Raw genomic sequence first — 15,377 nt, 5'->3', positions numbered from 1 at the left:
TCAGTATGGATCCAGCTAAAGTCAAGGCCATTCAAGATTGGGCACCGCCCACTAGGGTCACCGAACTTCGCTCCTTCCTTGGCCTCGTGAACTACTATCGAAGATTCATCTCTGGATTCTCAGCACGAGCCACTGCCCTCACCAACTTACTGAAGAAGACTAGTATGTGGACCTGGAGTGAATGCTGCCAAACAGCTTTTGATGATTTGAAGAGAGCTGTCTCAGCAGAACCTGTCCTCGACTTGCCTGATCCAAGCAAGCCATATGAGCTACACACAGATGCTTCTGATTTTGCTATTGGCGGGGTCTTGATGCAAGAAGGACATCCCATCGCCTTTGAAAGCCGTAAATTGAATGATACAGAGAGGAGGTACACTGTACAAGAGAAGGAGATGACAGCCATCGTCCACTGCCTCCGCACATGGCGACACTACCTGCTTGGCTCCAAGTTCGTGGTCAAGACTGACAACATAGCTACTAGTTACTTTCAGTCTCAGAAGAAGCTGAGCCCTAAGCAAGCTCGATGGCAAGATTTCTTAGCGGAGTTTGACATGACTCTAGAGTACAAGCCAGGGCCGATGAACAGGGTTGCTGATGCACTTAGCAGGAAGGCCGAGCTTGCAGCACTATCCACAGGTGAAGGTCCCTCTCAAAGCCAGATCAGACTAGACCTCATCAAGCTCATCAAGGAAGGACTCCAGAAGGACCCCATTGCTCAGAGCCTGTTGACAGCGGCTCGTGAAGGGAAGACTAGGCGGTTTTGGGTTGAGGAAGACCTTCTTTTGACAAAGGGAAGGCGGATGTTTGTGCCAAGAGTTGAAGATTTGAGGAAGACTCTCCTACGCGAATGTCATGATAGCTTATGGGCAGGACATCCTGGGTGGCAGCGTACCTTGGCACTTCTACAACATGCCTACTATTGGCCTCATATGGAGCAAGATGTTCGAGAATACACAAGGACATGCCTGATTTGCCAGCAAGACAAGCCCGAACGTGCCAAGCCTCTTGGACTCCTACAACCTCTTCCAACTCCCTCACAACCTTGGGAGAGTGTTTCTATGGACTTCATCAGCGGTCTTCCTAAAGTGGGAGACTATACATCCATCATTGTTGTTGTTGATAGATTTTCCAAGTATGCCACTTTCACCCCAGCACCAAAGCACCTTTCAGCTGAAGACACGGCATATCTTTTCTTCAAGCACGTAGTGAAGTATTGGGGAGTCCCACAGAACATTGTTAGTGATCGGGATCCCCGATTCACTAGTGCTTTCTGGACAGAGCTATTCAAGCTTCTTGGCTCGAACTTGAACTTCTCCAGCAGCAGCCATCCAGAGTCAGATGGGCAGACAGAGAGAATGAACTCCCTCCTTGAAGAGTACCTCCGCCATTTTGTATCAGCTACACAGAAGAATTGGGTTCGATTGCTGGACATTGCGCAGTTCTCCGTCAACACACAGAAGAGCTCCTCCACCAATCAAAGTCCTTTTGAAGTCATCACCGGCCAACTACCAAGATGTCCGCACAGCATCGTCAACGACCATCAAGGAAGAAGCCCTCGCGCCTTCACTTTCACCAGGGAATGGAAAGAATGCCTTGACATCACTCGAGCCTCCCTAGAGAAAGCCTCCAGAAGAATGAAGAAATGGGCCGATTTGGGTAGACGACCCGAGAACTTCCAAGTAGGTGACCTGGCCTTAGTAAAACTCCATACCCATTGCCTTAGGTTCTTTCGAAGAGTTCATCCTGGGCTTGTGAGAAAATATGAGGGACCCTGTGAAATCCTAGCCAAAGTAGGAGCTTCAGCCTACAGACTCAAACTACCTCCATGGCTAAAAGTACACCCTGTCTTTCATGTAAGCCAACTTAAACCCTACCATGCCGACAACCAAGACACCTCCCGAAACCAAAGTCAACGTCCACACCCATCCTACCAACCACCCAAGAACCGATCCCTTGACTCTATCCTCGACCATAGGTTGTCCCAATCCTCCCAAACATTAGAATGGGAGTACCTGGTGAAGTGGAAGGGACCTGCAGAGAAGACACATGGGAGATTGCAGAAGACCTCCTTCCGTTCGCAGTGAAGCTGGACGAGTACCTGAGGAAGAATCTTCGAGGACGAAAATTGAATTGAGTGGGGGAGACTGTGACGGTTCAGCCACCATCAGCGCCATCAGCACGCCATCAGCATGCCATCAGCACACCATCTAAGCGTCTTGGGTTGGGTCATTGTACTCTTTTTGTAAGGGGGGTATGCCAATGGCAATTATGTAAATAGTAGTATGAATGTACAGTATTTTGATGTATCCTTTTGTCACTCCCCCAAAAGCTTAACGTACTCTTTGAGGGGAGGTAGGTAGTCGAGTGAGCTCATAAGCGTGTAAAGGTTAAGCACGAGATCCCCTCGACACTGTACTGTGTGCTTGTGCTTACCACTGATTAATGCAATACAAGTTGCCTTTTGTCTAATTTGTGTGCACTCTTGTTTCCTTTTGTGTGTTGTTGCTTGCATTTGTAGGCTTTCTCGACCCCAATCGAGCGCCGCACGGGGCCCCGTTGATCAGCCCCGTGACAGTCCGGTGAAGAATATTCCTGTAAGATGAAAATGAACTATAGAAGAAAACGAACTCTGGTGAAGAAATTGGCCAACAAGATAAAACCGGCCGTCGTCCGGTGAAGAATCGTCGTGGGAATATTTTAGGAAGTGGAATATTCCTAACACCGTCTGCTTGTAATAGTTAGGGTTAGGGTTTGACTGTTTTCTCAAGAGAGTGTAATGAATTTTTTGAGTAAGGGTAAAATTAGTATTTTGCAAATAGATTAGATGAGGTATAAGGATAAAAATGTAATTTTCAATGTTTTCTGTCAGGTTCATTAACTGAAGGGAGGTTTTTGTCGATTTTTATGAAAATAGAAGGGAGATTTTGTTAAAATTAAACTAGAAGGGAGGTTTTTATTATTGTCAAAAACTTCAGGGGAGGTTTTTATGTTTTACCCAAAAAAAAACTACCCTCATTTCACCTTACCATGTAATGTAATGACACATTGGAAAATGCTTTATTTTAATAATAAACAAAATTGTGGGTTCTCATATGACTAAAGAAGTACCATCAGTAGAAAACTTTGCTCTCCTGGCCCCATAGGTGTATTTTTCAGTTGTATGATTTGTATTTTCTTTTTTCAATTTGGATTTTGGAGTTTGGGTTATCGACCATAAAGGTGATGATTGAATTTGCAGAGATTAAACAGGTCAGGTTCAAATTTGATCCAACCAAATCCAATTCAATTATTAAAACTTGAAATGCAAATCGAACTGAATTAAAACTAAAATTAAAAACTTTTTAACTTATACGTATGTAGTGTATATATATATAATCTTGGACATAGATATCACACAATAACTTTACTAGTAATAAATTGTCAAAAACCACAAAAACAGGGATTCTTCTAAGTAAGAGTTGGTATCATATTGTATTGATTTATACTATCCAACATACTTCATATTGTTAGGGCATTGGTGGAATCTTTGCTAGTGTGTCCAATCCACTTGTGCCATGTGCCCCTTGCTCTAGAGCAAGGATTCTGATAGTCTAACTCAAGCATGTTATGTCAATATTTTGAACTGTGGTTCTAAGACAAATCCAAAATAATTGGATTTGCTTTCAGACTTTCAGCGTCTATTAACAGCTCTTATAACAAGGTTGAAACTTCGAAGTATCAATACACCTCGATACGCTGGATGGTGCAGGGGCGTATCATCCCACGCTCTCCCTTTTTTTTCAAAACCTTCTTAGAGGGGTCGGTCTAGGGCTATTATATTCTCTGAAATAGGTCAAAATACTAAGAGTTCGTTTGATTTACAGTTGGAATCAGAATAGGAATAGAAATTTTTCGGAATCGGAATTAGAATGATTTATTCTCTTAGTCTATTTGATTCAGATAGAAATGGGAATGAAAATTGGAATCAGTAGGAATAGGATTTAAATCCCAACGGAGAGATAGAGAATGGCCATTCCCTCAAATGGGGGAATGCCATTCCAACAGGAATGAGAATGGAATTCAGATTTCTCCCAACCAAGCAGTTGGAATTGTAATAACCCATTCCGATTATTTAGACCCCTAATCCTGCAAACCAAGCGGGGGCCTAAAATATTTATATTTGTAACTATTCATAACAATTGTTCAACGTTCTTATGAGATGTGGTGGAGTTGTATGGCGAAAGTTCAATCACAGTCTCTCCAGGCTGAGCATGACCCCATGTAATGGAAAGGATTGTATTACACCTAATTAAATAGAGATGTTGAACTGTACTTGACAACACCTAAACTCTCTCGATTGCCTCTCTCCTCTGTAATTTAAACTGGCACCATGGGCTTAAATCAAGATTGGATGATCAGTCTGTGATCTGCACACGGAGGATTGTTCAGACTTGTTATCAGTACATGAAAGTTAATATGTGGAAACTGCTGGTAATGGCAGATTCACCCTATCAAACATCTATTTGTCTTTGAGAGAATGACAATTCAGCACACGGTCAGAATTACAAAAGTACAGTTGGGGTAAGTATCAGCTCAGAATTGATGCCAATTCATGGGCGAGCATTGGTGGCTTGATACATAGGGTGGGGGTAATTGACCTTGTTGAGATTCATAAAAGGTCGAGTTCTCACATTTTCATTTAAGCTCAGCTTCGGAGGAGTACAAATGCCTATACATATTTCTCTTTGCACTCTTCCCAGGAAAGAGTACAAATACAAATATGCAGTGTATTTGCATTGTACATATTTGTGTTTATACTCTTTCCAAATTGAGCCTTGGTCACATTTCGAGACGGAGATTGTAAGGGTCTATATTCCCAGTTAGAAGATGTAATCTTACAAGAGACATGAATAAGAGTTCGTTTCTTAAATTGGAGGGGCAAAAGGAGCTTTGGTATTAAACAACCTACTTTATCTAGAAGAATTGGACCCCATCAATTTGGCATCTTCAAAGCCTTTATTTTAGATTTTTCATTTGACTTAGAAAGTCAATATTAAATTATTAGGCCCTGTATGATTCGCGGAAATAGGAGTCGAATCGGAATTGGAATGAACTATTCCGGTTCCAACTGTTTGCTTGGGCGAAATTGAAATCCCATTCACATTCCCGCTGGAATGGCATCCCCCATTTGAGGGAATGATCATTCCCTACCCCTCCCTTGGGAATGAAATCCCATTCCTGCTGATTCCAATTCCCATTCCCATTCTTGTCTGAACCAAACAGACTATAGGAATAGACCACAGCTAGAATGGGAGATATTTCCATTTTGAATTAAAATCTATTTACTCCTTTTCTGTGTCGGAGGCTAAAAGGCTACCCTTGGCTTGATTAATCAATCAACCTCTCTTCATTAAGGCTAAAAGGCTAATTCTTATATAGTTCAACTTCTTTGAATAGGCTTACATGCTTGTTGTCACATCTGCTACCAGTAGGCTGTTGTTCTCTCCGCATGATCTTGCAATTAGCCTGGAATTTCCATATACCATGAAACCGTAAGAATCCAACATCTAATTTCTATGCCAGTGTCCTTAACCAACCAAGAAGTCGAAGGTGTGCAGCATCCAATACAACAGATCTGTTCTCAAGCCCTGGAAATGGAATAACAGAAATCCAAGTTAATAGGAGGAAGACCACTAGAATGCATGCATCTATAATCGTTTCAAGTGATAATAGCAAATAGAAATGTAATCTCTCAACCTAATTAGATCAACCGTTAAAAAAGCATTCCAATCTATATTTTTGTTGTCAGGGACAATAGGACATTATGTTATGGTCACACCATCCGGCAGCGCACTGCGGCACAATCATCGGCAGCAGGCCGCACAGCAGGCCGCACAGCAGCCCACACCGTCGATAGCGCGCAACACACACCACCAGGCAGCAGCACGCACCATGTACACGCTCGGCACCGCACGACAGCGGCACCATGGCGCGCAGCATGCACCGCCAGGCAGCAGCGCGCACCGCACGCACTGCACGACAGCACGCACCGCGCACATGCCCGACACCGCACGGCAGCGGCACCATGAGCCGCACGCACGCACTGCGCAGTAGCAGCACCAGGGGCCGCACGCACACACCCGGCAGCAGCAGTAGAGTGGGGCCCACACGGCAGCTCATAGGGGTGGGCCCACCCTTATCTGGACACGTCATGCCAATTCGCCGCCAGCTTATCTTATCCCTTATCCCTTATCTTATCCTTATCTTATCTTTATCTTATCTTAAGTAAGAGTGTGTTATCAATAGGAATAGGTAATTAGGAGTTTGAGTTCAAGTTGGAGTTTGAGTTTCATTAGGAATTTCCTTCTGTAATCTCCTATTTAAGGAGCTACGAATTGAAATAAAACATTCAGTTTTCCAGTCAAGAGAAGAGTGAGAAGAGTTCGGGTGGTCTCTTGGACAAATCACCCATTCAGCTTCCGCAATAGGGTCTGCACACAAGGGAAGGCGCAAGGGGAAACAGGGCTTCACACCGTGGACCGACCCGTGACGGGATCCTACGTGCGGGACCATAACAAATTGGTATCAGAGCCAAACGTCATGGGCGATATGGAGCAGCTGTCTTCCAAGGTCCACGAATTGGAACACCAACTTGCAGAAACCAACATGGAGGTTCGTGAAGTCAGGGAAGACGTCCGGGAGATGCGACGCCTGCTGGAAGCATTCCTTTCCAACAAAGAAATGAGTTCGGAGGGAATCGCCAACACCAACAGACGCCATCCGGACTAGGCAGAGGCATGCAACGAACAACAGATCGTTGCCCCTACAACCGTAGTTATTTCCATGGATCAGCGCACGGAGGATGAAATTGTAAAGTCTCCTCCTTTGGCCGGGGACAATGTCACAAGCATTATAGTAGAACCTGTAGAATGCACTCCTTTGACGAAGGCAGGTGGGCTTGGCGGTGTTGCAGGGGCTTTACCGAAGGCCTTGGCTCGACATGGACATAAAGTTATGGTGGCGGCACCACCGTATGGTAACTATACAGAAATCCAAGAAACAGGAGTGCACGAGAGATGTAAGGTGGAGGGGCAGGATATAGAGGTAATTTTCTTCCAAGCTTATATTGATGGCATAGATTTTGTGTTCATGGACAACCCTATGTTTCGTAATATTGAGGAAAATATATATGGGGAAGGCCGAGAGGATATTTTAAAATGCATGGTCTTCTTAGGTAAGGCCGCTCTTGATCCATACCTGGTGCATTCTTATGATCCATAGCATAGCACAATGGGGTCGTGGTCCAGTACGTAATTTCTGTTATATGGACCTTCCACAAAACTACTTCAAACTATATGACCCAGGAGGTAGGGAACACTTCAATGCCCTGGCGGCTGGCCTGAGTGCAGCAGAGCGTGTAGTCACTGTAAACCATGGCTACGCTTGGGAGCGGGAAATAAAAGAAGATGGCTACGGTCTGCATCAAATAATCCAGCGTTATGCATTGAGAGACGGGGCAGTCCCTGTTGTTCATGCTGTTGGTGGACTGAGAAATTGTGTACAGCCGTTTGATCCATTCGCAGAATCCCAAGCCATGTATCCAGAACACGAGCTTGAGGACAAGCTTGTAGTCCGGGAGGGGTGTAATGTTATGGTCACACCATCCGGCAGCGCACTGCGACGCAATCATCGGCAGCAGCACGCACAGTAGCAGGCACCGCCTGGCAGCGCTGCACAGCAGTCCGCACCGCCGATAGCGCGCAACACACACCACCAGGCAGCAGCGCGCACCGCACGGCAGCACGCACCGTGTACACGCTCGGTACCGCACGGCAGCGGCACCATGGCGCGCACCACACGCATTGCACGACAGCACGCACCGCGCACACGACTGCGCAGTAGCAGCACCAGGGGCCGCGCGCATGCACCCGGCAGCAGCAGCAGCAGAGTAGGGCCCACACGGCCTACCCTTATCTGAACACGTCATGCCAACTCGCCGCCAGCTTATCTTATCCCTTATCCCTTATCTTATCTTTATCTTATCTTAAGTAAGAGTGTATTATCAATAGGAGTAGGTAATTAGGAGTTTGAGTTCAAGTTGGAGTTTGAGTTTCATTAGGAATTTCCTTCTGTAATCTCCTATTTAAGGAGCTACGAATATTCAGTTTTCCAGTCAAGAGAAGAGTGAGGAGAGTTCGGGTGGTCTCTTGGACAAATCACCCATTCAGCTTCCGCAATAGGGTCTGCACACAAGGGAAGGTGCAAGGGGAAGCAGGGTTTCACACCGTGGACCGACCCGTGACGGGATCCTACACGCGGGACCATAACACATTAGCAAGAAGAAAGTTTTGACAAATCAAGTCAAGCCTATTTTGGAAAAGATAACACCTAGGTTCTTAAATTAACGTAAAGCATTTTTGAGGTTGATGTAGGGCTATTGAAACCCGCTTACCAATATCAGCAGCTACTCGATGAGCACACATCATTCCTGAAAAGGCTACAGCTATGACACCTTGTCCTGGAAAGCAGCTATCCCCAACACAATAAAGTCCATCTATGGCCTGTGAACTCTCAATATTACAGGACCAATGCACTCACATTAAACTCATGGAAACATAGACTTATTATCACAAAAAAAAAAGTAATTGATAGAAATGTGCTACTTACTGTTGTGTTGAATGGCATCCCTAATAAGCCCTTGGGGATTTTACGTGGCATTGGTCCATAGGTACCATTTTCACGAGCAAGGAACCTCCTGTGAGTCTTAGGCGTCCCTACCTGTCATTAAAGAGAGACTACGATATGAAATTTTCTACTGTTGCAACTTGCAAGTTTGCAATATCAAGTTCCCGCCTTGCAAACAAATAGACAATTCACTGTCTCACTTCAGCAAGAAATGCAACAGGTTAATGATCTATTATGGATCCATAGGGCATCTGAAGAAGCTGTATGAGACAGAACCAAGTGGCAAAGAAGCTACCCGAGCAGTTTGGAAGAGGAAAGGCAGGACATTTGTCCAGCATTAAATAGAATATGAGGCAGACAAGTTTCTTCTGGAGAATACATAATTGTCATGTAATTTTCACTTGATGTTTGATTATCTACATAAAACAAAGTAGATAGATTTATGAAATGCATTTCAACCTTGACCTTCTAAAAGTAACTACCTAGCTAAGATGTCCAGATATGGATGTGGAAACAAACAAGGATATATAATTCCATTCCTTGAGATTCGTCAATCATGAAATTGGTAAAGATGCAAGTATCCCATTTAACATGCAGAACTTTTTTCTTTCAAACCACGTATCAATTTTTATTGCCTGTCTTTCCAAATTCAACATAAAATTAAACATCTAGAAATTTTATATGGTATGATTTGCTAAAATATTCGTGTTGTGAAGTATATACTAGAAGTATTTCTGCAGTACCCTCTGTTCTATTGGTACATATCATTTTCTTCATTTTCAGCAGCAGTACAATACACGGAATTAACTGAGTGCAATAGCCACATAGTGTTACTTGTGTAAAGACCCTTCGACCACAAATCAATGCTTCGAACAATCTCAAAGCCTGAAAATAAGGCCTTGGATCCCACTAGAGTAGGCCCAAGCCAGACAGATCTAGAATAGCCGAGGCATGGTCCTGTTATAATTAAATGTGCCACATATACAAGAATGACCCTGGGCTTGTTGGTTAGGTTTGAAAGAATTTTTGTTTTTTTTTTTTTTGAGGGACTCCATGGGGCTACAGAATGAGGGATATCCCATACTCCCATACCCCAAACCCATAAACCCCCCCCCCAACCCTGGTGCAGGCAGGATTTAATCTTAATTCTCTGCTACAACCAGCCAGAGACCTTACCAACTAGCCAGTTGGCACCTTACGGTTTGAAAGAATGTATGAATATATTTTTGTGCAGCCATCTTTTATTGGGATCTATAGCCCAACTTAGGAGTGGAATGGATTAAAAATATGCACAAATTTCATTAACAAATGTACATATACATATTTTATACATATATACGTCTATTATGTATATATATATATAATCAAAAAAATATTTTATATTAATAAAATGCATATATGTATGTGTTTGTTCAGGCAGGCTTGGGTTGGGGCAAGCTGGGCTTAGGTCCAATTCAGGCTACCCAAGGCCTCAATGAAAGCCCAACCGGAGTTTGCAACAGGCCTGAATTTTCCAACCCAGCCCCAACCCAAACCCCCAAATCTCAGGCCCTCCCCATGTAAAAGCCCAAGTGGGTTGGGTCAGGCTCGGGATGGACCCACCTAATTTGCAGCCTTATTTGTAGTATTACCTACTTTAATTAATAAAACACCCCTAGAGTGTACCTAAAAGGAACACTTCCCCATCTAGAAATACATGTCAGAGCCTCTCAAGAGAAAATCTAAGTGCAGCCCTAATTGTCTTCCTTTTGACCTAAAGCCATCAATTCCTCAATAAATATATGGTTTTCCTGCATCAGTAGGCAGGGAACAAGTGAAAAAATCTTGGATCCATCATAGATTCACAAGTGTGATTCCTTTTTTCTCTTTTTCTTAATCAGAAACAGTAAATGCATTGTATTAAATGTGAAGCAAAGGTAAGTAAAACGCCCAGGAGTTGATGCTAAAAAAGAATCTAGGGGTGGCCAGGGCCTAGAGATTGATTTTATTGCAGGGGTGAATGTATTCAGCAAAAAATGAAATATGCATTCAAAACTCAATCGTTATTAAGGGAAAAAAGATAAGATTCCAACTGGCTAGTTGGTAAGGTCTTTGGCTGGTTGTAGCAGAGACTCGGGATCCAATTCCACCGGCACCAGGGTTGGGGGTTATTGGTTTGGGAATGGACTAGCCCCCTGATGTAAGTCTAAAGACAACTTATTAAGGGCATGAAGATCTTTGAAATTTCAGTACCATTAAATGAACAGAGGACATGTTCGACACACTAAATATTGAGTAGCTGGCCATATTTAATAAACATGTCAATACATATTCATGATTCTTCAAAAATCACTGTGAAGATTATGAGCACTCAGTTCATTTCCTAGGATTTCTAAAGAACACAAGGTAATTATTATCATTTGATGGTAACCTCATCCTCCATTTACTACAAAAGCATGTTTTTGCATGATTTTTACCTCTTTAAATTCAATAGATGATTTAAGTCCTGGAAAAAGTTTCCTTTCCAATCTGCTTATTATTTCATTTGCCACACGCTCCTTCTTTTCCTCATAGTCTTTTTGAGACAGTCCCTGGTACAATAAAAGCCACATAGTATTAAGCCAACCAAAAATTGGACAGCATAAAGAAGATATATTATGGTTGACAAGGGTTGTTTTCACAAAATAATTTTGTTGGTAGCATAATTTCACCTTCCAATCCTCTATACAAGATGTTGTGAAAATATGAAGAATATGGCGTCCCTCTGGAGCTAATGATGAATCAAGAACAGTTGGAATGCTCAAAAAAATGCTGCCATATGGCTCCTCTAACTTGGTCCAGTCACTCTGCACCAACCATTAAGAAAAAGAATGTGAATACTTTGATTTACTCTCTCTTGACTAAAGACCTCAGCAACAATGTAGATACGAGCTATTGAAGACATGCTTCTACCTCAAGAACAAAATGATGACAATCTGTGTCTGGTGGCAAAACCTCTGCTTTAACACCCATGTGTATGGAAAGGAAAGACGGGGCCTTAACATAAACTCTTTGAAAATCTTCCTCCTCTTTTGGAAGTTTTTCCCCTTTTAAAAGCTTTCCTATAAAATGATAAAACTCAGTCCAGTTTTAATTATGCTACAACCACATGATTTGAAAAGAATGACACCAAAAGGTACAAAAACTGCAGAAACTGGTAGACAGAATAATTCATATTTAATGATAGAATGTTCATTGTCACCATTAGAACTAACCAAAGGTATCCCATCTAGTTGCATTTGAAACTATGGTTTTAGAAAAGAACTCCCTTCCATCTGACAGCTTCACTCCTACCTGCAAAATATGTACTAGAATGGTATATAATACACATTTGCAAATTTATGGTTAATAAACATAAAAGTTACAAGTGTAATCACACAGAATAAGGTTACTTACAGCTTTTCCATTCTCAACTATAATCTTAGTCACATTTGCCTTATAAAGAATATTACTGTCTTTATCAACTAGCCCTTTTGCTAAGGATTTTGCAATTCCACCAACACCACCAACAGGGTAGTTTATTCCCCCAAAATGTCTGTCACATAAAACCTGATGCAAACAATATGTAAGCAAACAGGGCAAGCAAACCAAATGCACAAAACTTAAAAGTCTATTAAGGCAGTTTACCATGCTTGCATTAATCATTGGTGTCTGCAAAGCCTTAACTGTGCTCACTATGAAACACTGTTTAAACAAGAAAAGATCATTTTCCATTTTGAGACCAAATTGCTTATTAAATCTCAGTAATCAAGGAAGAGAGTCAGCATGTCCAAAAAAAATAATGTAACTTCACCTCGGCATCTATGAAAGATAACAATTGAGGATCCTTTATGTACTTCCGAGCTATGTCTCCAGCATTTTGAGGCAAATAATAGGCTGCCATAAAATCCACAATCATATAAAGCAAGACCAAGAATTATGAACAATCTTGGGATTCAAAAGAAAGATTACTAGAAGAAAAAGGAAGATAAATAAAATGGCATGTCCATGATCAACAATAACAAGCATCAGTTGTTAACAGAAAAAACATTAAGACACCAATAAGGATGGTTTACAATAAACATTATTATGTGTGGCATATGCTCAGGGGGATGGAACCTCCATTCAATTGATGATTCCTACCTTGGAGATTTCAATAACAAGAATTGACCAAGGGACACATATTTGTTTTATACTTTTTCCCCAACCAATCACCACATTATACCAACCATCCAAAAAAACATTTTACTAGAAATAGAAATGTCTAATTGGGCAAAGTATCGCCTAAAGGGATCTCTCAGGTGATTGCCACAAATGTGAAATCCACTTCCCATGTGCCATCTCTGCCATTATCTTCATAACCTTGGACACAACTTCAAACCTAAACAATAATATCTATTAATTAAGAAAACAATTACCCAGAGTTAAGCATTCCAGAGGCTTCTGAAAGAACTGGGCAAAAAGGTAGAGTGGCTCCTCCAGTGACTTTAGCTCCAATGAGTTCAAGGCATTGAAAACCTATGTACATAGGTAATTAGTGTGTATAACATGGCAACAACTAAGAAGCTGAAAGGCACATAGGGATTTACAGTCAGCAATCAGCAAAGACTGACCTTCCAACATTCATTGTAAAATTTGTGAATCCCCTCCCTCTCATGCGGAAATTTACTGGTGAGTTCTTCAATAAAATCATTGTACTCTCTGTGCACTCGTACAGAAAGATTACAAGGCAGATGAAAATGCACAGTAGACGGATCAGGTATTACCTGCATCTCACACCCAACTGCTTCCAATGCCTGGGTTATCAAATTTAGATTACCCTGCTCATCATAATAAGGCCAAGAATAGCATGTTAATGTTTAGATATGTAATGGTTTTTTTTGTTTTTTTTTATCAATTGGATATGTGAAGCAAGTTAACAATTTTAGGCTCAGAACTCACTATCCCATAATACACTTCCATTTAGGGAATAATTTAGTTTCAAAAAGTCAGTGACAGAACAAAATGGTAGGACAAAATTCTTGCATCTGGGCACAAATATTTTGATTAAGGCTGATTTGAGTTGAGCTAAGTTCCTGTAAAGTTAAGAATGTCTAAAGATTTTAGTAACTAGGGCTGAAATGTTGGAACAGTCCACCAAACTCAGGCAATTTGCATTGCCCAAAGGTTTGACTTATCAGTTAGACTCGGTTGTCTTCAAATGCCATCTTTATGTTAACCTACACTCACATTAGTGAATTATTTCATTCATTTGTACTGTTTATTAGCTGGGCAACTGATAAGCAGATTGGAACCTGTCCAACATGGAAAGGGATGAATTAAAGTTGATATCCATCGATCATGTTTGCACTGTATGGGTACTAAGTAGGTAGTTCATTTCATTGCATGCATAAGCATCATGTAGCGTATCTATTGATTTTTCCAAAGGTCACATCTTAGTTTCAAGGTTTTAAATTACTATGCTTTATTATTAATTCAGGTTTTGATCAGTCCAGTCCTCTTGCTTTCTGTTCCAAACATCATAATTTACATAAACAGAAATTCAACCAAAATCCATCAGAATCTTCCCAACAAGATAGAAAGGAGAGTTAAAGCGAACCTTATCGCTAAATCCGAACATCACCGACGATCCAACATCAAACGTATACCCGTCCCTCTGATAGTACCCTGAGCTCCCACCCGGAATCACATATTTCTCCAGTACCAAAACCCTAGCTCCCTTAACCGCCAGTTGCGTCGCCGCAACCAGCCCTCCAATTCCGGATCCTATAACAATCGCATCATAGTTCTCTCCAGCTCCAGATCCACTCCCACCTCTCTCCACCGGTTTCTCCACACTCAACACTGATTTCACCTTCAAACCCAAGTTCCGACCTCTCCTGCGCCCCTTAGCAAGCCCTGTCTTCCAATTTCTACTTTTGCTAGTGCTAAGTTCAAAAGGTTTCCAAAGATAAAGAGACGTACTTCTATACTGTGAAGGAGGAACAAAACCCAGTTTGCGATTGCCATCGATGAAACGGTAGAGCTCAAAGGTTTCCGATGCACGAAGTGGGTGAAGCTGCTGTTTCAGAGGAACGGAACGGAACCCCAATTCGACCATGGATGGTGAAAGAGAGAGAACAAGCATTATGGTTTTTTTTTCTCTTGCACGATGTCGGGAGAATCACTAAATTAACTAAATTAAGCAAATTATAACAAATTTCAAAAACAGCGAAATAATATTTTTCACCCTATTTGTGTGAATATGTTAGGTAAACCAAAAAATAAGCATATAAGAATACAATCAATTTTACATGAAAAACCTAAAAAAATCACGGTCACTCAAAAATTTTCACTATCAAAAAAATGATTATATAAAGGTTCTCTCTAGATAAAATCAGAGACATACAATCAATAAATTATCAAAAAATACCAACACCACTAAAAGTTTATTTCCTTGGACTATTTTCATTTGAACAAAAATACCAATACCACATGGACTTCTTAGGCCATCCTCCACATAAGAGAGAAACCCAACACAGGATGAGTGGGGTGTCTGTTACTATTAATGAACATGCGCAGCAACGATAATATGAACTAACTGAGTGGGTGATGATGTTATCTATCCAAACAAAAAAAGTGGGTGATGATGTTCGGGACCATGAATCCATGAAATATCGGAGCTGTTAGATTCGGACCGGGAAAAAACTTTGGTGATAAATATCCCTTGATCGTTA

At 41.7% G+C, this 15,377-nt stretch overlaps 1 protein-coding gene across 3 annotated transcripts; it reads right to left on the bottom strand.

The window, feature by feature from the left end:
* Positions 1-5,363: 5,363 nt before the first annotated feature.
* CRTISO (carotenoid isomerase) lies at positions 5,364-14,984 on the bottom strand. 3 transcript variants are annotated; one of them, XM_010264799.3, is made up of 13 exons: positions 14,261-14,984; positions 13,275-13,481; positions 13,080-13,179; positions 12,476-12,558; positions 12,310-12,366; positions 12,079-12,231; positions 11,898-11,976; positions 11,596-11,744; positions 11,355-11,489; positions 11,121-11,234; positions 8,647-8,757; positions 8,432-8,540; positions 5,364-5,627 (listed from the first exon to the last, which is right to left on the bottom strand). In XM_010264799.3, the coding sequence occupies exons 1-13, from the start codon at positions 14,786-14,788 to the stop codon at positions 5,554-5,556; spliced, it is 1,899 nt and encodes a 632-aa protein (XP_010263101.1). In that variant the 5' UTR covers positions 14,789-14,984; the 3' UTR covers positions 5,364-5,553. The 3 variants fall into 3 exon arrangements, with proteins under 3 accessions (XP_010263101.1, XP_088754274.1, XP_088754275.1); XM_088898148.1 differs by lacking the exon at positions 5,364-5,627 and adding an exon at positions 8,111-8,288 and having other exon boundaries at positions 14,261-14,978; XM_088898149.1 differs by lacking the exons at positions 5,364-5,627; positions 8,432-8,540; positions 8,647-8,757 and adding an exon at positions 8,934-9,080 and having other exon boundaries at positions 14,261-14,978.
* Between the last annotated feature and the right edge of the window lie 393 nt (positions 14,985-15,377).

This window comes from Nelumbo nucifera, chromosome 2, assembly GCF_055504915.1.
Source record: "Nelumbo nucifera cultivar China Antique chromosome 2, China Antique-T2T, whole genome shotgun sequence".
Classification (NCBI taxonomy): domain Eukaryota; kingdom Viridiplantae; phylum Streptophyta; class Magnoliopsida; order Proteales; family Nelumbonaceae; genus Nelumbo; species Nelumbo nucifera.
Note: the sequence above shows the minus strand (reverse complement) of the source record. Positions and strands in the feature narration are given on the sequence as shown.

Coding starts and splice junctions, on each gene's coding strand:
- CRTISO (XM_088898148.1), bottom strand. CDS start 14,788: ATGCTTGTTCTCTCTCTTTCACCATCCATGGTCGAATTGGGGTTCCGT. Junction 12,559..13,079: donor TCTGGAATGCTTAACTCTGG/GTAATTGTTTTC, acceptor ATTTTATGGCAG/CCTATTATTTGCCTCAAAAT. Junction 11,490..11,595: donor GTCATCATTTTGTTCTTGAG/GTAGAAGCATGT, acceptor TGGTTGGTGCAG/AGTGACTGGACCAAGTTAGA.